Source organism: Saimiri boliviensis, chromosome 7 (genome assembly GCF_048565385.1).
Source record: "Saimiri boliviensis isolate mSaiBol1 chromosome 7, mSaiBol1.pri, whole genome shotgun sequence".
Classification (NCBI taxonomy): domain Eukaryota; kingdom Metazoa; phylum Chordata; class Mammalia; order Primates; family Cebidae; genus Saimiri; species Saimiri boliviensis.
This window is the reverse complement of record NC_133455.1, coordinates 122570425-122593635: the sequence shown is the minus strand read 5'-3', so window position 1 is coordinate 122593635 and position 23211 is coordinate 122570425. Positions and strand designations below refer to the sequence as shown.

The 23211-nt window shown below is 47.4% G+C and overlaps 1 protein-coding gene across 9 annotated transcripts; it reads left to right on the top strand.

Annotated features, from left to right (window-relative positions):
• The first annotated feature begins 23 nt into the window (after positions 1-23).
• On the top strand, positions 24-22671 carry FOXM1 (forkhead box M1). 9 transcript variants are annotated; one of them, XM_074403387.1, is made up of 9 exons: positions 24-279; positions 4324-4872; positions 6499-6647; positions 10221-10412; positions 12883-13011; positions 13679-13723; positions 14301-14370; positions 14536-14711; positions 20656-22671. In XM_074403387.1, the coding sequence occupies exons 2-9, from the start codon at positions 4371-4373 to the stop codon at positions 21679-21681; spliced, it is 2289 nt and encodes a 762-aa protein (XP_074259488.1). In that variant the 5' UTR covers positions 24-279; positions 4324-4370; the 3' UTR covers positions 21682-22671. The 9 variants fall into 9 exon arrangements, with proteins under 9 accessions (XP_074259488.1, XP_074259487.1, XP_039317504.1 ...); XM_074403386.1 differs by having other exon boundaries at positions 14298-14370; XM_039461570.2 differs by having other exon boundaries at positions 6496-6647.
• The last annotated feature ends 540 nt before the right edge of the window (positions 22672-23211 follow it).

Sequence of the window (23211 nt, the reverse complement as noted above, 5' to 3'; positions counted from 1 at the left end):
GGCGACGTTCCGTCACGTGACCTTAACGCTCCGCCGGCGCCAGTTTCAAACAGCGGAACAAACTGAAAGCTCCGGTGCCAGACCCCACCCCCGGCCCCGGCCCGGGACCCCCTCCCTTCCCGGGATCCCCCGGGGTTCCCACCCCGCCCGCACCGCCGGGGACCCGGCCGGTCCGGCGCGAGTCCCCGTCCGGGGTCCGGGCTCGGTCCCCAGGTTGGAGGAGCCCGGAGCCCGCCTTCGGAGCCACGGCCCAACGGCGGCGGCGACTGCAGTCTGGAGGTGAGCGGGAGGCAGGAATGGAGTCCCAGGCCCGGCCTGGGCACAGGCGGGGAGCAAGGCCTCCGGGTGCGGAGGTCAGGGCGTCCAGCAGCAGGGCACGGGCCACGAGCGGAGGTTTTAGGCCACACAGGAAGAAGGTCTGAGCCAGGGTGCAAATGTTTTCTGCATCCAACCTCCTGGCCTTGGCCTTCTCACTACTTAAAGCGCCCCTTGGACCTCCCTGAAGTCTGACCTCTGCACCCTGCCCACAGCCTCGGGAGGCCCGGGGTGACCTACTTTCTTACTTAGGCCGACTGTGGCTGAGATGAAGACTGAGCTTGTACTACATTGAGTCAAAGACCAACCTGGGTACACACTCCCCTGCTCCCAGGCTCTCTCACCACTAGGCAACACTGCCTCCATCTTACCCTTTGGCCAGGGCTCTTCTGGTTCTTGAGAATGTAGCAAGATTTTCCCGCTCTGGATGGGGATGGGTCAGAGGAGCCACTCTGGAAGTTTCCCGGGCAAGAAAATGTCGGCAATATGAAGGCCAAGGCAGGTGGATCACCTGAGGTCGGGAGTTCAAGACCAGCCTGACCAACATGGTGATACCCCGTCTTTAAAAAAAAAAGAAAAAAGAAGAAGAAAGAGAATGTCGGCAATAATAGTAAGAGGTTGGTCAGGAAGTAGAAGAGAAACCTAAGACTTAGATATCCTGTGGAAAGGCTGGGCACGGTGGCTCAAGCCTGTAATCCCAGCACTTTGGGAGGCCGAGGCGGGTGGATCACGAGGTCAAGAGATCGAGACCATCCTGGTCAACATGGTGAAACCCCGTCTCTACTAAAAATACAAAAAAAATCAGCTGGGCATGGTGGTGTGTGCCTGTAATCCCAGCTACTCAGGAGGCTGAGGCAGGAGAATTGCCTGAACCCAGGAGGCGGAGGTTGCGGTGAGCCGAGATTGCGCCATTGCACTCCAGCCTGGGTAACAAGAGCAAAACTCCGTCTCAAAAAAAAAAAAAAAAAGATATCCTATGGAAAAAGAACAGTATCTACTGATTGATGCGGGGAGAGAGGGAGGCCTGGAAAGATATGAGGTGAAAGTAAAACATTTGAAGGTAGAGGTGTGGAGGGCCTGTGAACTCTATGCAGACGACAAATGTCAAAAAAGTGCAATTGCTTTTCAGGGAGACAACAACTGTCCTAAAAAAGAGACAGCCAAGGCCAGGTGCAGTGGTTCAGGCCTATAATCCCAGGACTTTGGGAGGCTGAGGCAGGCAGATCACAAGGTCAGGAGATCAAGCCCATCCTGGCCAACATGGTGAAACCTCATCTCTACTAAAAAATACAAAAATTAGCTGGGCATAGTGGCGCACACCTGTGGTCCCAGCTGTTCAGGAGGCTGAGGCAGAAGAATTGCTTGAACCCAGGAGGTAGAGGTTGCAGTGAGCCAAGATCGCACCACTGCACTCCAGCCTGGCGCCTGGCAACTCAGCAAAACTCTGTCTCAAAAAAAAAAAAAAAAGAGAGACAGCCAATTCCTCTGTCTCCCAAAGTTCCATGAAATAGAACTATACAAGTTTGCTTAATAGTAGAATATTCCATGTATCTATTAAAATCAGCAAAGGGCCAGGCATGGTGGTTCACACCTGTAATGCCAGCACTTTGGGAGGCCGAGGTGGGCAGAAGTTTGAGGTCAGGAGTTTGAGACCAGCCTGACCAACATGGTGAAACCCCATCTCTACTAAAAATACAAAATTAGCCAGACATGCTGGTGCACACCTGTAATCCCAGCTACTTGGGAGGCTGAGGCAGGAGAATCACTTGAACCTGGGAAGGTGAAGGTTGCAGTGAGCCATCGTGCCATTGCACTCCAGCCGAGCAGCAAGAGCAAATCAACGTCTCAAAAAATTTTTAAATTCGGGCTGAGTGCGGTGGCTCATACCTGTAGTCTCAGCTCTTTGGGAGGCTGAGGTGGGTAGATCACCTGAGGTCAGGAGTTCTAGACCAGACTGGCCAACATGGAGTCTCTACTAAAAATACAAAAATTTGCTGGATGTGGTGGTGGGCACCTGTAATCCCAGCTACTCAGGCTGAGGCAGGAGAATCACTTGAACCTGGGAGGCGGAGGTTGCAGTGAGCCGAGATGTCATCACTGCACTCCGGCCTTGGCAACAGAGCAAGACTCCATCTCAAAAATAAAAAATAAAAAAGAAAGGCTGGGTACAGTGGCTCACACCTGTAATCCCAGCACTTTGGGAGGCTAAGGTGGGTGGATCACCTGAGGAGTTCAAGACCAACCTGGCCAACATGGTGAAACCCCATCTCTACTTAAAAAAAAAAAAAAAAAAAAAAAAAAAATTAGCCGGCGTGTTGGTGTACGCCTGTAATCACAGCTACTCGGGAGACTGAGGCAGGAGAATCACTTGAACCTGGGAGGCAGGCAGAGGTGTCAGTGAGCTGAGATCGCGTTGTTAAATTCTAGCCTGGGTGACAAGGGCAAAACTCTGTCCCCCCCCAAAAAAAAATGAACAAAAGGCTTAAAAAAAAAAGGGCTACACTGTTAGCATCTCAGAACCACCTTAGTGTATTGATGATAGCACATTCTGGTAGTAAGGAGGCAGGGATTATAGTCTTAGTTCTAGAAAAGAAATTAATGAAGTGGCATGCTTAGAAAGTTATATGTATAATATATGTAGCCATGTGCAAGTACTAAAATGCCACTGGATAAATACAGTACAAATTGTAAAAGAAAACATATTCTTTTAAAATTTGAGCAAGTATAATAGCATGAGAAATAAATGTCACTCTCTAGAGCTGTTCAGTGCACAAGATGCACGACTTTACATGGGCCTTCAGTAGAGGTGTCCATTTCATGTGAGGTCTTGTAAACTAGGAGATGATTTTTCCAGTGGTGTAGCAATAGTACAGTCTGCCTTTCTTCCCTGATTCTGTTGCACTGGTCCTATTCACAAAGTAACACAAAAATTAAAAGGCCTGGCTGGGCACCTGGCTCACGCCTGTAATCCCAGCACTTTGGGAGGCTGAGCTGAGTGGATCACCTGAGGTCAGGAGTTTCAGACCAGCCTGAGCAACATGGTGAAACCCTGCCTCTACTAAAAATACAAAAATTAGCCAGGCATGGTGGTGGGTGCCTGTAATCCCAGCTGCTTGGGAAGCTGAGGCATGAGAATTGCTTGAACCTAGGAGGTGGAGGTTGCAATGAGCTGAGATCATGCCATTGCACTCCAGCCTGGGTGACAAAGGCAGACTCTGTCTCAAAAAAAAAAAAAAAAAAAAAATTGCCGGGCACGGTGGCTCACGCCTGTAATCCCATCACTTTGTAAGGCCGAGGCGGGTGGATCACGAGGTCAAGAGATCGAGACCATCCTGGTCAACATGGTGAAACCCCGTCTCTACTAAAAATACAAAAAATTAGCTGGGCATGGTGGCACGTGCCTGTAATCCCAGCTACTCAGGAGGTTGAGGCAGGAGAATTGCCTGAACCCAGGAGGCGGAGGTTGCGGTGAGCCGAGATCGTGCCATTGCACTCCAGCCTGGGTAACAAGAGCGAAACTCTACCTAAAAAAAATAAAAAAATAAAAAAATAAAAAATTAAAAGGCTTTATCTTAGAACAGATTATGGGATCAGAGTTTTGTCAGGACTCCTAATTACCATATGCTCTCTATTCTAGCATCTTGCATTGCTGTCTGTACAGTCATTGCAAGTTATCTATTTATATTATAGTCGGGAATTAGAGAGATTTCCACATTTTTGTAGCTTTCCCATCCATTTCTGAGGCCAGATATTCTGAAGCTTCAAGAAGGAGATCTTTGGCTATCTCCAACTCAGTCCCGTTTTTGCCCTTTGAATTGCTTCTGTCTGCTGTAATTTTAGCAATTATTATCTCCTTATTATCTGAGGTCTTTACCAAAGTCCATGGAGCGTTCACCTCTGCCTTTGAGCTCATGTTCCTGGTCATAGGAAGAGGAGCACCTTTCTCTTAAAGAACCTCTTCTCAGCCTAAAAAATCTCTGACGTCTTGCTGCTCTTGGCATTTTCCAGGGTCCACACTTGAGATTCTCAATGGAGAGTGAAAACACCGATTCATAATGAAAACCAGCCCCCGTCGGCCATTGATTCTCAAAAGACGGCGGCTGCCCCTTCCTGTTCAAAATGGCCCAAGTGAAACATCAGAGGAGGAACCTAAGAGATCCCTTGCCCAAAAGGAGCATAGTCAAGCACAGGCCTCCAAGGAAGTGGCAGAGTCCAGCTCTTGCAAGTTTCCAGCTGGGATCAAGATTATCAACCACCCCACCATGCCCAACACCCAAGTAGTGGCCATCCCCAACAATGCCAATATTCACAGCATCATCACGGCACTGACTGCCAAGGGAAAAGAGAGTGGCAGTAGTGGGCCCAACAAATTCATCCTTATCAGCTGTGGGGGAGCCCCAACTCAGCCTCCAAGACTCCAGCCTCAAATCCAAACCAGCTGTGATGCCAAAAGGACAGAAGTGACCATGGAGACCTTGGGACCAAAACCTGGAACTACGGATATAAATCTTCCTAGACCACCTGGAGCTCTTTGTGGGCAGAAACAGGAGAGCTGTGGTATGTGGTCTTCCAGGCAAAGGGGTGAAGGAGCCCAGCCTTTCCTCTCTAGTGGCAAGGTCTGTAATCTGTCTTGATGCTTGCAACTGTCAGGCATCTGGCCGAGCATGGTGGCTCATGCCTGTAATCCCAGCACTTTGGGAGGCCAAGGTGGGTGGATCACTTGAGGTCAGTAGCTCGAGACTAGCCTGGCCAACATGGTGAAACCTGTCTCTACTAAAAATACAAGAAAATTGGCCTACAGTGGTGGCGTACACCTGTAGTCCCAGCTACTCTGGGGGCTGAGGCAGGAGAATTGCCTCACTATGTTGCCCAGGCCAGGAAGAGGAGGCTGCAGAGAGCCGAGATCCCACCACTGCACTCAAGCCTGGATGACAGAGCAAGACTCTGTCTCAAAAAAATCAAAAGCAAAACAATCAGGCATCTGACCTGAGCCAATGAAAGTGTTGTCTTCATCCTGAAAGCTTGACCCAGCTCCTTTGGGCACTGTTGAAAGGGTTCCAATTATAATTTGGCATATCTATTGCTTTCTTTATGTTGGAAAAGGATTTATTATTTCTGTTTATCCTTTCCATTGACCCAAAAGAAAGTAAAAATCCTTTTCCTTCCTTTAAAAAAAATCTTGGCCTGGCTCATGCCTATAATTCCAGCACTTTGGGAGGTCGAGGCAGGTGGATCACCTGAGGTCAGGAGTGGCCCACCTGAGACCAGCCTGGCCAACATGGTGAAACTCCGTCTCTACTAAAAATATAGAACATTAACCAGGTTTGGTGGCAGGTGCCTATAATCCCAGCCACTTGGGAGGCTGAGGCAAGAGAATCGCTTGAACCCAGAAGGCAGAGATTATAGTGAGCCAAGATTACACCATTGCACTCCAACCTGGGCGACAGAACAAGACTCTGTCTAATAAAAAAAGAAAGAAAAGAAAAAATGAGCCACAGTACCTGATCTCATTTTCCTTCTTTTTTTTTTTTTTTTCCTTGAAACAGAGTTTTGCTCTTGTTGCCCAGGCTGGAGTACAATGGCGCAATCTCAGCTCACTGGACTCTCCACCTTCCAGGGTTTTTTTTCTATTAAAAAAAAAAGTTGTTATTCTTTTTTTATTAAGAAGGGGTCTCACTATGTTGCCCAGGCTGGTTTCAAACTCCTGAGCTCAATGGAGCCAACCACACAGACCTCTCAAAGTGCTGGGATGCGAGGCATGAGCCACAGTGCCTGATCTCATTTTCCTTCTTTTTTTTTTTTTTTTTTTTTTTTCTTGAAACAGAGTTTTGCTCTTGTTGCCCAGGCTGGAGTACAATGGCGCAATCTCAGCTCACTGCAATCTCCACCTTCCGGGTTCAAGTGATTCTTCTACCTCAGCCTCCCGAGTAGCTGGGACTACAGGTACCCACCACCATGCCTGGCTAATTTTTTGTATTTTTAGTAGAGACAGGGTTTCACCATGTTGGCCAGACTGGTCTTGAATTCCTGACCTCAGGTGGTCCACCTGCCTCGGCCTCCCAAAGTGCTGGGATTACAGGCCTGAGCCACTGCACCCAGCCTGCTAGCCACCAATTCTGATGGGTATACTGGGCATCTGATGAGGCAGCTAAGTGGGGTGTTGGATTATTTTCCCTCTAGCAGGTGGTGAGGCAGCAGGCTGCACTATCAACAATAGCCTCTCCAACATCCCGTGGCTTCAAAACATGAATTCTGATGGACTGGGCTCCTGCAGCATCAAGCAAGAGATGGAGGAAAAGGAGAATTGTCACCTGGAGCAGAGACAGGTTAAGGTGAACTGTTTTGTCCCTCACTAAAGTAATCAGAACCAGTGCAGGGAATTCCTAGGAAGGAAAATGGATCAAGTGGCCTGATGGACCAGAATTTCCACATTCTGGTATTAGCTCTCCACTTCATGCTATTCTGTATAACTTTTGAGCTACTCTTCTGCCTGGGATCTTTTCTCCTCAGTCTGTGAAATTTCCTTGAGGGCAGATTCCCTTGGTCAGTGTATTCCAACCAGCACTAAGATTAGTATTCTGCCCTTAGTAGGTATTCAGGAAATGATTAAGGGGTCTTCACTTTGGGAATCCACTTGGACTTTAAAGGTGCCTCCCAACAGTATGAATTGAATGTAATATAATAAGGTAATTTTATTAGAAGATATAATATTAATAGCAGATAAAGTTAGATAAAGTTGTATATATAGTTGTGTGTGTGTATATATTTTATATATATATATATATATATATTTTTTTTTTTTTTTTTTTTTTTTTTTTTTTTTTGAGACGGAGTTTCGCTCTTGTTACCCAGGCTGGAGTGCAATGGCGCGATCTCGGCTCACTGCAACCTCCGCCTCCTGGGTTCAGGCAATTCTCCTGCCTCAGCCTCCTGAGTGGCTGGGATTACAGGCACGCGCCACCATGCCCAGCTAATTTTTTGTAATTTTAGTAGAGACGGGGTTTCACCATGTTGACCAGGATGGTCTCGATCTCTTGACCTCATGATCCGCCCGCCTCAGCTTCCCAAAGTGCTGGGATTACAGGCTTGAGCCACCGCGCCCGGCTATATATATATATTTTTATATATATATATATATATTTTTTGAGACAAGGTCTTGCTCTGTTGCCCAGGCTGGAGTACAATGGTGCAATCACAGCTCTCTGCAACCTCAACCTCCCAGGCTCAATTGATCTTCCCACCTCAGTTTTCTGAGTAGCTGAGACTCAAGTGCATACTACATGCCCACCTAATTTCTGTATTTTTTGTAGAGACGGGGTTTCTCCATGTTGCCCAGGCTGATTTCAAACTCCTGGGCTATAGTGATCCGCCTGCCTCAGCTTCCCAAAGTGCTAGGATTACAGGTATGGCCTAGACATGAATTTTAAATACTTCCCCAGCAGTCAAAATTGATCTAACCTAATTGTGTAGTCTGGGTTGGTTGGTTTGTTTTTTCCACAGTTACCAATATAACACATCTAGATTCTATTGTATATACCTGTTAATCATACATTCAACAGCCTTTATTTTCTTTTTTCCCCAACTTTTATTTTAGGTCCGGGGGTACATGTGCAGGTTTGTTACATGGGTGTATTGTGTGTCACTGGGGTTTGGTGTACAAATGATTTTGTCACCCAGGTAGTGAGTACCTGCTAGGTACCTGCTAGGTAGTTTTTCTACCTTCCCACCCTCCACCTCCTCCCACCCTCGACCCTCAAGTAGGCCCTGGTGTTTGTTGTTCCCTTCTTCATGTCCATGCGTGCTCAGTGTTTAGCTCCTACTTATAAGTGAGAACATGCAGTGCTTGGTTTTCTGTTCCTGCGTTAAATAGCATAGGATGATATTCTCCAGCTCAACAATCTTTAAAAGTTAAAATTTGGCCAGGCACTGTGGCTCACGCCTGTAATTCCAGCACTTTGGGAGGCTGAGGCAGGCAGATCACCTGACATTGGAGTTCAAGACCAGCCTGACCAATACAGAGAAACCCCATCTCTACTAAAAGTACAAAATTAGCCAGGCGTGGTGGGGCATGCCTGTAATCCCAGCTACTCGGGAGGCTGAGGCAGGAGAATTGCTTAAACCCAGGAGGCAGAGATTGTAGTGAGCCGAGATCGTGCTATTGCACACCAGCCTGGGCAACAAGCAAAACTCTGTCTCCAAAAAAAAAAAAAAGTGAAAATGTATTAATTGTGCTGTGTACATACCATTGTGTACTTTAGAAAATTATATCTCAATTTTAAAAAATGTAAATGGGACCAGGCACAGTGGTTCAGAACTGTAATTCCAGTACTGTGGGAGGCCAAGGTAAGCAGATTACTTGAGCCCGGGAGTTCTAGGCCATCCTGGGCAACATAGCAAAACCTGTCTCTACTAAAAATACTGAAAAAACCAAAAAACAAAAAAATCCCAGCCAGTCACAGTGGCTCATGCCTGTAATCCCAACACTCTGGGAGGCTGAGGCAGGTGGATCACCTGAGGTCAGGAGTTCAAGACCAGCCTGGCCAAGATGGTAAAACCCCATCTCTACTAATAATACAAAAAAATTAGCCAGGTGTGGTGGCAGGTACCTGTAATCCCAGCTATTTGGAAGGCTGAGGCAGGAAAATCACTTGAACCCAGGAGGCAGAGGTTGCAGTGAGCTGGGATCACACCATTACACTCCAGCCTGGGCAACAAAAGTAAAATCAAAAACAAACAAACAAAAAATTAGCCAGGCATGGTGGTGTACTCCTATAGTCCCAGCTTCTTGGAGGCTGAGACAGGAGGATCACCTGAGCCTGGGAAGTCAAGGCTGCAATGAGCCGTCTGGCCACTACCCTCTATCCTGGGTGACAGAGTGAGACCCTGTCTCAGAAAATAAAAATAAATGTGAATGATCAGATCTTTGCCTAAAACTTAGCTAACTGTATGTTTTACAGACTCACTGTCTGACTCATACTCTTGGGAATGTTTCTCTCATACAAACATTGAAATGAGATGGGCCGGGTGCGGTGGCTCATACCTGTAATCCCAACACTTTGGGAGGCTGAGGCAGGTGGATCACTTGCGGTCGGGAGTTCGAGACCAGCCTGACCAACATGGTGAAACCCATCTCTACTGAAAATACAAAATTAGCCGGGTATGGTGGTGCATGCTTGTAATCCCAACTACTGGGGAGGCTGAGGCAGGAGAATTGCTTGAACCTGGGAGACGGAGGTTGTGGTAAGCCGAGATCACAACACTGCACTCCATCCTGGGCAAAAAGAGTGAAACTCCGTCTCAATAAAAGAAAGGAAGAAAAAGAAATGAGATGGGTTTGGCTGGGCATGGTGGCTCACGCCTGTAATCCAAGTACTTTGGAGGCCAAGGTGGGTGGATCACCTGAGGTCAGGAGTTCAAGACCAGCCTGACCAACATGGTGAAACCCCGTCTTTAAAAAAAAAAAAGAAAAGAAAAAAGAAATGAGATGGGTTTATTCACAACACATCAGGAATGAAAATGGGACTAAGACCTAGGTTTCTTGACCCACAAGTCTGAAAAATGGGCATGGTCTTAGTGTAGCATCAATGCTTTGAGGATCAAAGTACATACTCAAACTTTCATGAGAAATTTCAACAGGAAGGGACTGGATTTTCTCCAAATTCAACAAAATGAATAATGACAAAACGAGTTTCTTATTGGCTGGGGTCTAGGCTACTAGGTTAGATCATCTCCAAGATCCTTCCCAACCCTAGAATTTTACTCTATGAAACAGTGTTCTAAGATGAGTTTGTTTCTAGTACAGTCCTATGGAATAAAGCTTTCTCTAGGAGATGTTCTTCAATGGTTTGGGTTGGGAATAGTTCTCATGAACTCTGTCATGTCATTCACTTTTTCATAACCCTCAGGTTGAGGAGCCTTCGAGACCATCAACATCCTGGCAGAACTCTGTGTCTGAGCGGCCACCTTATTCTTATATGGCCATGATACAATTTGCCATCAACAGCACTGAGAGGAAGCGCATGACTTTGAAAGACATCTATACTTGGATTGAGGACCACTTTCCCTATTTTAAACACATTGCCAAGCCAGGCTGGAAGGTAATATATCGAAGTGCAACCAAAATCAAGGTCAGTCTGGCCTGACAGTCTCTCTCCAGTGCTGTGCTACAGTTTGTATCTGGGACAGCAGTTAAGTGCAAAGGATGCTAGAACGATAAACACAAATGCATCTTTTGGGCTGTGACTCAATCTTATTGAATTCAGTCAAAATCATTAAAAAGAGCTCTTTACCCACTTCATCTGTTATTACCTAAAGTTCATGGAGAGTCTTCAGTGTAGCACTCAAGCCCACTTTTTGCTACACTCAACAGCAGTCCTAGATACCAGCAGCTAGAGGGGTTAAGTCGTTTTATGAAAATGTCTTGATTAACAAAAAGAATGCGGCCGGGCGTGGTGGCTCACGCCTGTAATCCAAGCACTTTGGAGGCCAAGGCAGGCGGATCAACTGAGGTCGGGAGTTCAAGACCAGCCTGACCAACATGGTGAAACCCCGTCTTTAAAAAAAATAAAAGTAAAATGTAAAAACGAAAAAGAATGCTGTCTGTGAGCCTCATGACCCAAGATGTCACCTCCTATAGCATCACATACCATTTCTAGTGGGCTGGCGTTTTCCTTTCACTTCATCCATGGAAACACAGATGCCTGGGAGTCAGTGTAGCTCACACAGTTGGTCAGTGTCAGAGCCACAAATGAGGTCTTCTGATGGGTGCTCAATTCCAAGCCAAGTGTGCTTTGTTTTCTTCATGGTAGAACTTACTTTCTTTTTTTTTTTTTTTGAGACGGAGTCTTTCTGTCACCCAGGCTGGAGTGCAATGGCACGATATCAGGTCACTGCAACCTCCACCTTCCAGGTTCAAGCAATTCTCCTGCCTCAGCCTCCTGAGTAGCTGGGACTACAGGCATGCACCACCACACCTGGCTAATTTTTTTGTATTTTTAGTAGAGATGGGTTTTCACCATGTTGGTCAGGCTGGTCTCGAACTCACAACCTCAAATGAATCGCCCACCTCGCCTCCCAAAGTGCTGGGATTAGAGGCATGAGCCACCACACCTGGCCCCTCATGATAGAACTCTTAACTTCACTCCCTTACATCAGCTTACTTTCCTAGTTTTTTGGGTTTTTTTGAGACAGGGTATCACTCTGTTGCCTTTTGGCTCATTCTCACTGCAGCCTCAGCCTCCTGGGCTCAAGCTCTTCCCTCCTCACCCTCCCAAGTAGCTTGGATAACAAGTGCACCACCACAGTTGGCTAACATTTTTTTTTTTTTTTTTTTTTTTTTTTTGAGATGGAGTTTCACTTTTGTTACCCAGGCTGGAGTGCAATGGCGCAATCTCGGCTCACCGCAACCTCCGCCTCCTGGGTTCAGGCAATTCTCCTGCCTCAGCCTCCTGAGTAGCTGGGATTACAGGCACGTGCCACCATGCCCAGCTAATTTTTGTATTTTTAGTAGAGACGGGGTTTCACCATGTTGACCAGGATGGTCTCGATCTCTTGACCTTGTGATCCACCTGCCTCAGCCTCCCAAAGTGCTGGGATTACAGGCTTGAGCCACCGCGCCCGGCAATTTTTTTTTTTTTTTTTTTTGAGAGGCAGTTGCCCAGGCTGTTCTGAACTCCTAGTCTCAAGTACTCCTCCTGCCTTGGCCTCCCAATGCACTGTGACCACACCCAGCATTAATTTCCCAGTTTCTTTTTTTGCTTCTTTGTTTGAGACAGGGCCTCACTCTGTCACCCAGGCTGGAGTGCAATGGCATGATCTCAGCTCACTGCAACCTCCGCCTCCCAGGTTCAAGTGATTTTCCTGCCTCAGCCTCCTGAGTAGCTAGGATTACATGGGTGCACCACCAAGCCCAGCTAATTATATGTTCAGTAGAGACGGGGTTTTGCCATATTTGCCAGGTCTCACTCTGCTTTTCTAGCTTCTGACAGCTATCCAGGTCTTTTCTATTTTTTTTTTTTTTTTTTTGAGACGGAGTTTCGCTCGTTACCCAGGCTGGAGTGCAATGGCGCGATCTCGGCTCACTGCAACCTCCGCCTCCTGGGTTCAAGCAATTCTGCCTCAGCCTCCTGAGTAGCTGGGATTACAGGCACGCGCCACCATACCCAGCTAATTTTTTGTATTTTTAGTAGAGACAGGGTTTCACCATGTTGACCAGGATGGTGTTGATCTCTTGACCTCGCGATCCACCAGCCTCATCCTCCCAAAATACTGGAATTACAGGCATGAGCCACCACGCTGGCCCAGGTCTTTTCTTTACCAAATGTGACGTTGTCGTCCATCTTTATTCCCATAGAATAGGTGGGTTTATGGGCTGAGGGTGATCGCTCTGTGGTGTGGAGCGTCAGGAGAGTTGCCAAGAGGCAGGGCTGCAAAGACACCAGACAAAGCCTATGCTGAGCACAGTGAGAGGGGCCTGAGGCTGGTTTCCCCCTGTGTTTGAAGGGTGATGTTTCTGAATCTAAAGTAGTTTAACGTAGCTGATAACCAGTTGTCTTGCTCTTCTTTCAGAACTCCATCCGCCACAACCTTTCCCTGCATGACATGTTTGTCCGGGAGACGTCTGCCAATGGCAAGGTCTCCTTCTGGACCATTCACCCCAGTGCCAACCGCTACTTGACATTAGACCAGGTGTTTAAGGTGAGTGCCCTGCTTTCCTCTAAATAGGGCCTAAGTTGGAGGACGTCATAGCCATCTTGAAACAAGTTCTGCTAGTGATGCTTTCATTTGATCAGGGGAGAGTTAGAAGCCAGCCAGCCAAGTAGTGACTTGCACAAAACCTGCTGAATTAAGTACAGTTGACAAATACCAAATGACACATCTTTGGGCCAAACCAGAGCAAAGAGAGGGCTGTCCTGATCCAACAGAGAGGGCTTCCAAGGGCAGTGTTTTCCTAACTTCCCTGTGAATGAGAATTGCCTGGGACATTGTTAAAACACAGCTTCCCACACCCCTCTTGCGGCTCTTGATTGAGTGCTCCTGGGATGGGCCCAGGAATTTGTATTTTTAGCAAGCATCTCAGGTGATTCTTACAAGAAAGTCTGGGAAACTTGCTCTAAAAAAGCCCTTCCTTAGGCTGGAGATCGGAAGCTGAGCTACCAGAACATCTTTTCAGAAAGAAGCTATTTTGGTATTTCAGAGTGCCCATAAAGCTGCTGGTAGCTGTAATCATTCTCCTGGGAGGGACAGTTGTCCGGGATGTCTTTTGTCATCAGTCAGGAATAGATGTTTTTCCCACTCTGGTCAGTTGACCATATTGGTGGTAACTTCATCTCATTTCTCTCCCACAATGCCTGGCCGCCACCAGCCACTGGACCCAGGATCTCCACAATTGCCCGAGCACTTGGAATCAGTAAGGTTCTTTCCCTCTGGCTCCGGGCTTGGCCTTGTTTTCCTTTCACTGCTCAGCATGGCTTTAGTGGACAGAGACAAGATGTGACATGGAGAAGAGAACCTACAGCCATGTGACTGCCAGCCCTAGAATCAGAAAACTCTGAGGCTCGGGCACACTTCCTTCCCCTCCCACGGGCATCACAAGGGCGCATTGAGCAGAGCGGGGCACAGCAGGGGAACGTGCTGCAGCAGCCACAAGCGTGTGGCCCCAGCCCCACGGGTGGCAGTTCGTTTGCTCACTTTTGTGCCTGGCTTTTCTCTGCCACGCATATAGCTACCTGCTCTGGCATCCTCCAGGGGTATTGAGGACATGTGGGTGAGGCGGTAGTTCTACTCTGCCATCATGTGTCTTAGGACACCCACTAACCACAGCTTTGGATACTGCTCACCTGCGTCCATCCCCTCAGGTTGGCCTCCTCTCTCTGGGCTGTCGGTTAACTCAAGCATACGCCACCAGAGCAGCCAGTGGGGTTTCGCCGTCCCCTCCTTACCTTATTAACACAGATTTTTTTTCTCTCCCCATCTGCCACAAGCAGCAGCAGAAACGACCCAATCCAGAGCTCCGCCGGAACGTGACCATCAAAACTGAACTCCCCCTGGGCGCACGTTAGTATGGGAGAGCAGGTCTCAGGCCTGGTCCTTGTTCTGGGGGCATCTTTAGGGAACCAGACTCCAGGATTCTGTTCCCAGAGAAGCAGAGCAAAGCTCCTGGGGTTAAGAAGGGGTATATTCCATTCCCCCCTGCTCCTGATCTCTCCTGTTTCCTCCTAGGGCGGAAGATGAAGCCACTACTACCACGGGTCAGCTCGTACCTGGTACCTATCCAGTTCCCGGTGAACCAGTCGCTGGTGTTGCAGCCCTCAGTGAAGGTGCCATTGCCGCTGGCGGCTTCCCTCATGAGCTCAGAGCTCGCCCGCCATAGCAAGCGAATCCGTATCGCCCCCAAGGTGGGTGTCTTTCTGTTTTCCTCTGAAGAGAGATTCTGGCCAATGAAAAATGTTGGACCTCCAGTTTGCAAAGCACTCTGATAAGTTTTCCTCGAGAGCTTATAAATCTAGTTGGGTAGACAAGGCATAAAAACATAGGGAAATGTAATACCGTTAGAAAAGCTAAAAAGGTATTTGGATTACAACGTAAGTGGTGTCAGAAGGCCCCTAAGTACCTGATGAGTTGGTAAGAATTCAAACAAGGGTGATAGTGGTAGATGGGCTAGGGAGGTAGCCTTAGAAATAAGTGGATTTGAGGCTGGATGCTGTGGCTCACACTTGTGATCCCGACACTTTGGGAGGCCGAGGTGGCAATATTGCTTGAGGGCAGGAGTTCGAGACCAGCCTGGGCAACATAGCGAGAACCCAGTCTCTGCTACAAATGCAAAAAAATTAGCCAGGGTGGTATTACATGCCTGTGGTCCCAGCTACTCAGAAGGCTTAGGCAGAAGGATCGCTTGAGCTCAGGAGGTTGAGGCTGCAGTGCGCCCTGTTTACACCACTGCACTCCAGCCTGGGTAACAGAGTGAGACCCTGTTTCGAAAAAGGGAGGAAAAAAAAAAGTAGATTTGGGTAAGCAAACAGGTGTGGAGAGCATGCTAATGGGCAATGTGCCGTGGAGGCAGGAAATGGAGTTTGTACCTGCCAGTAGTAGAGTGACTGGGTCAGACTAGCTCAGGGTTTCTCAAGTAAGTCCTATTAGTGTTTACAGCTGCAGAATTGTTTGTTGGGCGTGGAGGGGACTGTCCTGTGTATTAAAAAGTGTTTAGCAGCATCCCTTGGTTTCCCTACTAGATGCCAGTAGCACCCACCAGGTGTGACAATTAAATGCTTCCAGACATTGCCAAATGTCCCCTGGTGGGGAAAGAATCACCCCTGCTTGAGTGTCACTGGTCTAGTTTGAGGGGAAGATGAGAAGGGTAAGTTCAGAGCAAACTTGGATCAGCTATCAAATCTGCACCTAACGCTGTTCAAGAGTTTTGTGAGGCTGGGCGCGGTGGCTCAAGCCTGTAATCCCAGCACTTTGGGAGGCCGAGGCGGGTGGATCACGAGGTCAAGAGATCGAGACCATCCTGGTCAACATGGTGAAACCCCGTCTCTACTAAAAATACTAAAAATTAGCTGGGCATGGTGGCATGTGCCTGTGATCCCAGCTACTCAGGAGGCTGAGACAGGAGAATTGCCTGAACCCAGGAGGCGGAGCTTGCGGTGAGCCGAGATTGCGCCATTGCACTCCAGCCTGGGCAACAAGAGCGAAACTCCGTCTCAAAAAAAAAAAAAAAAAAAAAAAAAAAAAAAAGAGTTTTGTGAGTAAGGGCTTCCCCAGTCCCCTTCAGGGAGATGGAAGACTCACGAAGACTCTAGAGTTTAGAGCCACTTGGGTTTGCTTTTATTTATTTATTTTTTAAGTTTTTTCTTCTAGATTAGTCAGGAAAATTTTTTTTTTTAAATATTTTAGCCGGACACGATGGCTCACGCCTGTAATCCCAGCACTTTGGGAGGCCGAGGCAGGTGGATCACAAGGTCAATTGATCGAGACCATCCTGGTCAACCAGATGAAACCCTGTCTCTACTAAAAATACAAAAATTAGCTGGGCATGGTGGCACGCGCCTGTAGTCCCAGCTACTCGGGAGGCTGAGGCAGGAGAATTGCTTGAACCCGGGAGGCGGAGGTTGCAGTGAGCCAGGATCGCGCCATTGCACTCCAGCCTGGGTAACAAGAGAAAAACTCTCAAAAAATATATATTTTTTAGGCCATGCACAGTGGCTCACACCTGTAATCTTAGCATTTTGGGAAGCCAAGGCAGGAGGCTCGCTTGAGGCCAGTGATTCAAGACCAGCCTGGGCAGCAAAGCAAGACCCTGTCTCTAACAACAACAAAAATTTTTTTAATTAGCCAGGCATTTTTTTTTTTTTTTTTTTGAGGCGGAGTTTCGCTTGTTACCCAGGCTGGAGTGCAATGGCGCGATCTCGGCTCACCGCAACCTCCGCCTCCCGGGTTCAGGCAATTCTCCTGCCTCAGCCTCCTGAGTAGCTGGGATCACAGGCACACGCCACCTTGCCCAGCTAATTTTTTGTATTTTTAGTAGAGAGGGGGTTTCACCTTGTTGACCAGGATGGTCTCGATCTCTTGACCTCGTGATCCATCCGCCTCGGCCTCCCAAAGTGCTGGGATTACAGGCTTGAGCCACCGCGCCCGGCCAGCCAGGCATTTTTATCTGTACCTGTTGTCCCAGCCACTTGGGAGGTTGATTAGTTGAGCTCCAGAGTTGGAGGCTGCAATGAGCTGTAATTGTGCCACTGCACTCCAGCTTAGGCAAAAGAATGAGGCCCTGTCTCTAAAAGAAAAATTTTCTTGAATTATAAATTATAAATAAATAAATATATTGCACAATTATACAAAACATACATAATTTAGCATAAATGCATTAATGTGATTGTAGCATGTACACTTGTTTTGGTTTTAATGCAGCGTTTTTCTTTTCCCCTTTCCTTCTTTTTGGCTCCCCTCTCCACCCTACCTTCACCCTCATCACCTCTACTTCCGAGATAACGTGTTGATAATTTAATATGCTTTATACATGTATAACTAAGAGCATATTTTATCCATGCTCTTAGTTATATGTGTATAGTGATAGCCATTTTATTTGTACACATATAACACATAGAACATTGAAAATGTGATCATGTTGTATATACTTCTCTACATGTCTCTTTCTAACTCAACGATACTTCATGGAAATTCTTCCATGTCACTTGGCATAGTTCTAATTCGTTATTTTCTAATGTCCATAATATTCCAGGATGTGGCTGTACCATAAATTTTTCAGCCATTCCGCATTTGTGAACAGATTCTGTTTCCAAATTTTTGCTGAATGATATTGCAATAAATATGTTTGCAAGGATCTCTCTTACTAATGCTTTCATTTCTCTGGGATAGAGTTCCAGATGTGAGATTGCTAGGTGAGAATATATTTTAAATTCTACTAAATATTGCTATATTGCTTTACAAAAAAGCTGTGATAAGTCATGTTTAAACCAATGATATACGATAAGATCTGTATCTTTGCCAGCAGTTGGTACTATTAGTCTGTTTAATATTTGTCAATCTAATGAGTATAGGTTATATCTTCTTGTTTAACTTAATTTTTTAAATGTTTTATTTTATTTATTTATTTTTAAATTTTTTATTTCTATAGGTTTTTGGGGAACAGGTGTTGTTTGGTTACATGAGTTAAGTTCTTTAGTGGTGATCTCTGAAATTTTGGTGCACCCATTACCCTCTTCTTTAATTTTATCTTTCTTTGTTTATCAGTAAGTCTGAGCACCTTGTCATTATATTTGGTGACTTGAAATTGTCCTCTATATGAATTGCTTATTTATGGACATTGCCCATTTTTCAGGTTTTGTTATCAATATGTGAGAGCTCTTTTTTTTTTTGAGACAGAGTCTTGCTCTGTCACCCAGGCCAGAGTGCAGTGGTGTGATCTTGACTCACTGCAACCTCCGCCTCCCGGGTTCAAGAAGTTATTGTGCCTCAGCCTCCCAAATAGCTGGGATTACAGGTGTGCGCCAACACACCCTGCTAATCTTTTTTTTCTTTCTGAGACAGAGTTTCATTCTTGTTGCCCAGGCTGGAGTGCAATGGTTCGATCTCGGCTCACTGCAGCCTCTGCCTCCTGGGTTCAAGCAATTCTCCTGCCTCAGCCTCCCAAGTAACTGGGATTACAGGTGCACACCACCACGCCCTGCTAACCTTTTTTTTTTTTCTTTCTTTCTTTCTTTTTTTTTTCTAAGACAGAGTTTCATTCTTGTTGCCCAGGCTGGAGTGCAATGGTTCGATCTCGGCTCACTGCAGCCTCTGCCTCCTGGGTTCAAGCAATTCTCCTGCCTCAGCCTCCCAAGTAACTGGGATTACAGGTGCACACCACCACGCCCTGCTAACCTTTTTTTTTTTTTCTTTCTTTCTTTCTTTTTTTTTTCTGAGACAGAGTTTCATTCTTGTTGCCCAGGCTGGAGTGCAATGGTTCGATTTCGGCTCACTGCAGCCTCTGCCTCCCAGGTTCAAGCAATTCTCCTGCCTCAGCCTCCCAAGTAGCTGGGATTATAGGAGCATGCCACCATGCCCAGCTAATTTTTTGTATTTTTAGTAGAGTTGGGGTTTTGCCATGTTAGCCAGGCTGGTCTTGAACTCCTGATCTCAGGTGATCTGCCTGCCTCGGCCTCCCAAAGTGCTGGGAATACAAGCATGAGCCACCCTGCTGGCCCACTGTGAGAGCTCTTTGTTGTTAAAATAATAACCTTCTGTCTTTTACACTGAAGATCTTTTTCTACCTCTATTGTTTCTTTCTTTTCTTTTTTTAAATTTTATTTAGAGACAGAGTCTTGCTATGTTGCCCAGTCTGGAGTGCAGTGGTGTAATCATGGCTCACTGCATCCTTCCTTGACCTACCAGGCTCAAGTGATCCTCCCACCTCAGCCTCCCAAGTAGCTGGGACTACAGGTGCATGCCACCACATCCAGCTAATTTAAAAACTTTTTTTTTTTTTTTTTTTTTTTGTGTGTGTGGAAATGGGATCTCACTATGTTGCTCAGGCTGGTCTCAAACTGACCTCAGTGTCCCAAAGTGCTGGGATTACAGGCATTGTTTATTTCTTAACTTTGTTTATGGTACCTCTTGCTACAGTAAAATTTTAAATTTTTATGTAGTCAAATGTCTCTTTTTTACAGCTTCTGAGTTTCCAGTCTTGGTTAGGAAGGTCACTCCACCTTCAGATTGTATATGTAGTTTCCTAGATCCTCTTACAGGATTTCTATGGTTTTAACGTTTTCTTTTTTCTTTCTTTTTTTTTTTTTTTTTTGAGACGGAGTTTCGCTCTTGTTACCCAGGCTGGAGTACAATGGTGCGACCTCGGCTCACCGCAACCTCCGCCTCCTGGGTTCAGGCAATTCTCCTGCCTCAGCCTCCTGAGTAGCTTGAATTACAGGCATATACCACCATGCCCAGCTACTTTTTTTGTATTTTTAGTAGAGACGGGGTTTCACCATGTTGACCAGGCTGGTCTCGATCTCTTGACCTTGTGATCCGCCCGCCTCGACCTCCCAAAGTGCTGGGATTATAGGCTTGAGCCACCGCGCCCGGCCTGTTTTCTTTTTTTTTTTTTAACCAGTCCAATTTAGCAGTTGGGGGGATTGTGTACCAACTTTAGTGGCAATAATGTCCCTTCCTGATACCATCAGAGCAGCCTAAGGTTCTAATTTTCATGCATTAAATCTTCGTATACAGCCGGGCGCGGTGGCTCAAGCCTGTAATCCCAGCACTTTGGGAGGCCAGAGGCGGGTGGATCACAAGGTCAAGAGATCGAGACCATCCTGGTCAACATGGTGAAACCCCGTCTCTACTAAAAATACAAAAAATTAGCTGGGCATGGTGGCGCGTGCCTGTAATCCCAGCTACTCAGGAGGCTGAGGCAGGAGAATTGCCTGAACCCAGGAGGCGGAGGTTGCGGTGAGCCGAGATCGCGCCATTGCACTCCAGCCTGGGTAACAAGAGCGAAACTCCATCTCAAAAAAAAAAAAAAAAAAAAAAAAAATCTTCGTATACAGTGTAAGATAGGCATGCAATTTTATTTTCTCTCACATGAATGCTATTATAATTATGCCAGTACATATTATATACTCTCATCTTTTACCCCCAGAATTGAACTACCAACTTCAGCATACATGACATTTTCATATTAAATAGATTTTTAAGACTTTTTTTTTTTCTCTCCAGGTTTTCAGCATTTTAAGACTTTAAAACGACACAAAGAGGATTAGTAGTGATACGTGATTTTGTGTGCCCTGTCTGGTGACTGCAGGTTGAAGCAAGAGCTCCCTTTCACCTTGTCTGTTTCCCTTTCAGGTACTGCTAGCTGAGGAGGGGATAGCTCCTCTTCCTTCTGCAGGACCAGTCAAAGAGGAGAAACTCCTGTTTGGAGAAGGACTGTCTCCTTTGCTTCCAGTTCAGTCTATCAAGGAGGAAGAAATTCAGCCTGGGGAGGAAATGCCACACTTAGTGAGACCCATCAAAGTGGAGAGCCCTCCCTTGCAAGAGTGGCCCTCCCCAGGCCCATCTTTCAAAGAGGAATCTTCTCCCTCCTGGGAGGATTTGTCCCAATCTCCCACCCCAAGACCCAAGAAGTCCTACAGTGGGCTCAGGTCCCCAACCCGGTGTGTCTCGGAAATGCTTGCGATTAAACACAGGGAGAGGAGGGAAATGAGCCGGTCTCGAAGGAAACAGCATCTAATGCCTCCCTGTGTAGATGAGCCAGAGCTGCTCTTCTCAGAGGGGCCCAGTACTTCCCGCTGGGCCGCAGAGCTCCCATTCCCAGCAGACTCCTCTGAGCCTACCTCCCAGCTCAGCTACCCCCAGGAAGAGGGAGGACCTTTTAAGACACCCATTAAGGAAACAATGCCCATCTCCTCCACCCCGAGCAAATCTGTCCTTCCCAGAACCCCTGAATCCTGGAGGCTCACACCCCCAGCCAGAGTAGGGGGCCTGAATTTCAGCCCAGTACAAACTCCCCAGGGTGCATTTGGCCCCTTGCCTGACCCCCTGGGGCTGATAGATCTCAGCACCACCCCACTGAAAAGCGTTCCCACCTTTGAATCACCGCAAAGGCTCCTCAGTTCAGAACCCTTAGACCTTGCCTCTGACCCCTTCGGCAACTCTTCTCCCTCAGATATGGAAGTCCCCAAGCCAGGCTCCCCGGAGCCACAGGTTTCTGGCCTTGCAGCCAATCGTTCGCTAACAGAAGGCCTGGTTCTGGACACAATGAATGATAGCCTCAGCAAGATCCTGCTGGACATCAGCTTCCCTGGCCTGGAGGAGGACCCACTGGGCCCTGACAACATCAACTGGTCCCAACTCATTACTGAGCTGCAGTAGAGCCTTGCCCTTTCCCTTGTGCTCAAGCTGTCCACCACCCTGGGCATTCCTGTGGCTGGGCAATCCAAGGCTCATTGCACCCGAAGCCTCTGAGTTCGGACAGCAGGCAGAGACTGTTCTGCTACTCCTAGCTCCCTGCTGCCTGATTATGCAAAGGTAGCAGTCACACCCTAGTTGCTGCTGGGACCTTATGCTGCCCAAGAGAATCTGATTCCTCTGCTGTCCCTCCCAGGAGCTGAAGGGTGGGAACCACAAAGGCAATGGTGAAAAGAGATTACGAACTCCCCAGCCTGTCCCATTCTGTGCCCAGCAATCTCTCACCTTCCCTGATCTTTACAGGGTGGCCCTTGTAAATAGTGTAAATTCTCCAAATTATCCTCTAATTATAAATGTAAGCTTATTTCCTTCTATCATTATCCAGAGACTGCCAGAAGGTGGGTAGGATGACCAGGAGTTTCAGTTGACTTCTGTTCCTTGGTTTTCGTTCCAAGAGAAGAGAGGACCTTCTCTTGGAAGCAGTACACGGTTTCTTCCAGGCCAAGGTACCTGGCTCTTGGGTTCTTTACTGCAGGTACCAGACAAGTGGATCTGCTTGCCAGAGTCCTTTTTGCGCCCCCCTGCCACCTCCCCATGTTTCCTAGTCAGCTTTCCTGCAAGAAGACATCCTGGTTAAAAACGTCTTTTGTATTGGGACAAGAGTTGAAATTGGGGTGGGAGGATGGATGCAACTGAAGCAGAGTGTGGGTGCCTAGATGTGTGCCATTAGATGTTTTCTGACAATGTCCCTAATCATACCAAAGGGACTAGCATTGACAAGAACTCAGGTGGAGGCTTAAGAAGGCTGAAAGGGCCCCTGACCTGCCTGACTTCCTTATCTTGCCCCTCAGCTTTGCAAAGAGCCAGCCTAGGCCCCAGCTGACCTCACGGGTGTGAGCCGGCTTGAGAACACTACTGTAACTACCTACTCAATAAAAGCCAGGGTGGACATGCTGGGCTCTGTGTTTTGTTGGTGTCTGACTCCTGAGGAACAAGGAGAGGTTGGAAAAGGAAGAGGGTGTTGATGGAGACTGGTGATAGGGAAGAGGCAAGGCCTCAAGTTAACCCGGAGAGGCACTTGGAGCACACAAAGGGCTTGAGGGAATCCCCTCCTTCCTGCCCCTTGCACAGGCACACACATTCAGAGCACAGATTGCTAGTTTTCCCAGTGCTAGTTCTGCACAGCCGACCTCTTTTTCCTGTCATCTCCGACCTTGTTCCTTGAGACCTCTGGGCCTGCTGGTTAGCTTAGGCCTTTGGGGTATTGCTTAATAAGAGAAAAGCTCACAAGGGGTAGGACCCCCTGAACATTAGGGCAGGATGAGCCCAGATACACGTGCTTCATTCCAACTGCCATCCCCACCCTGAGGCTGGGAGCCAGCCTGCCCTGTCTTTCCACCCAGCAGCAGCTCCTGTTACCATCTTTTGCAGTCAGAACTTGAAGAGAGCCCTATCACCTGCCTGTCTCACCTGAAAGGCAGCCAGGGGCCCAAG

Excerpts from the sequence above, each read along its gene's own strand:
- FOXM1 (XM_074403385.1), top strand. The coding sequence starts at position 4,371 with ATGAAAACCAGCCCCCGTCGGCCATTGATTCTCAAAAGACGGCGGCTG. Across the intron at positions 6,648-10,220 it reads TGGAGCAGAGACAGGTTAAG|GTTGAGGAGCCTTCGAGACC; the intron begins GTGAACTGTTTT and ends CATAACCCTCAG. Across the intron at positions 10,413-12,882 it reads TTGCCAAGCCAGGCTGGAAG|AACTCCATCCGCCACAACCT; the intron begins GTAATATATCGA and ends CTCTTCTTTCAG.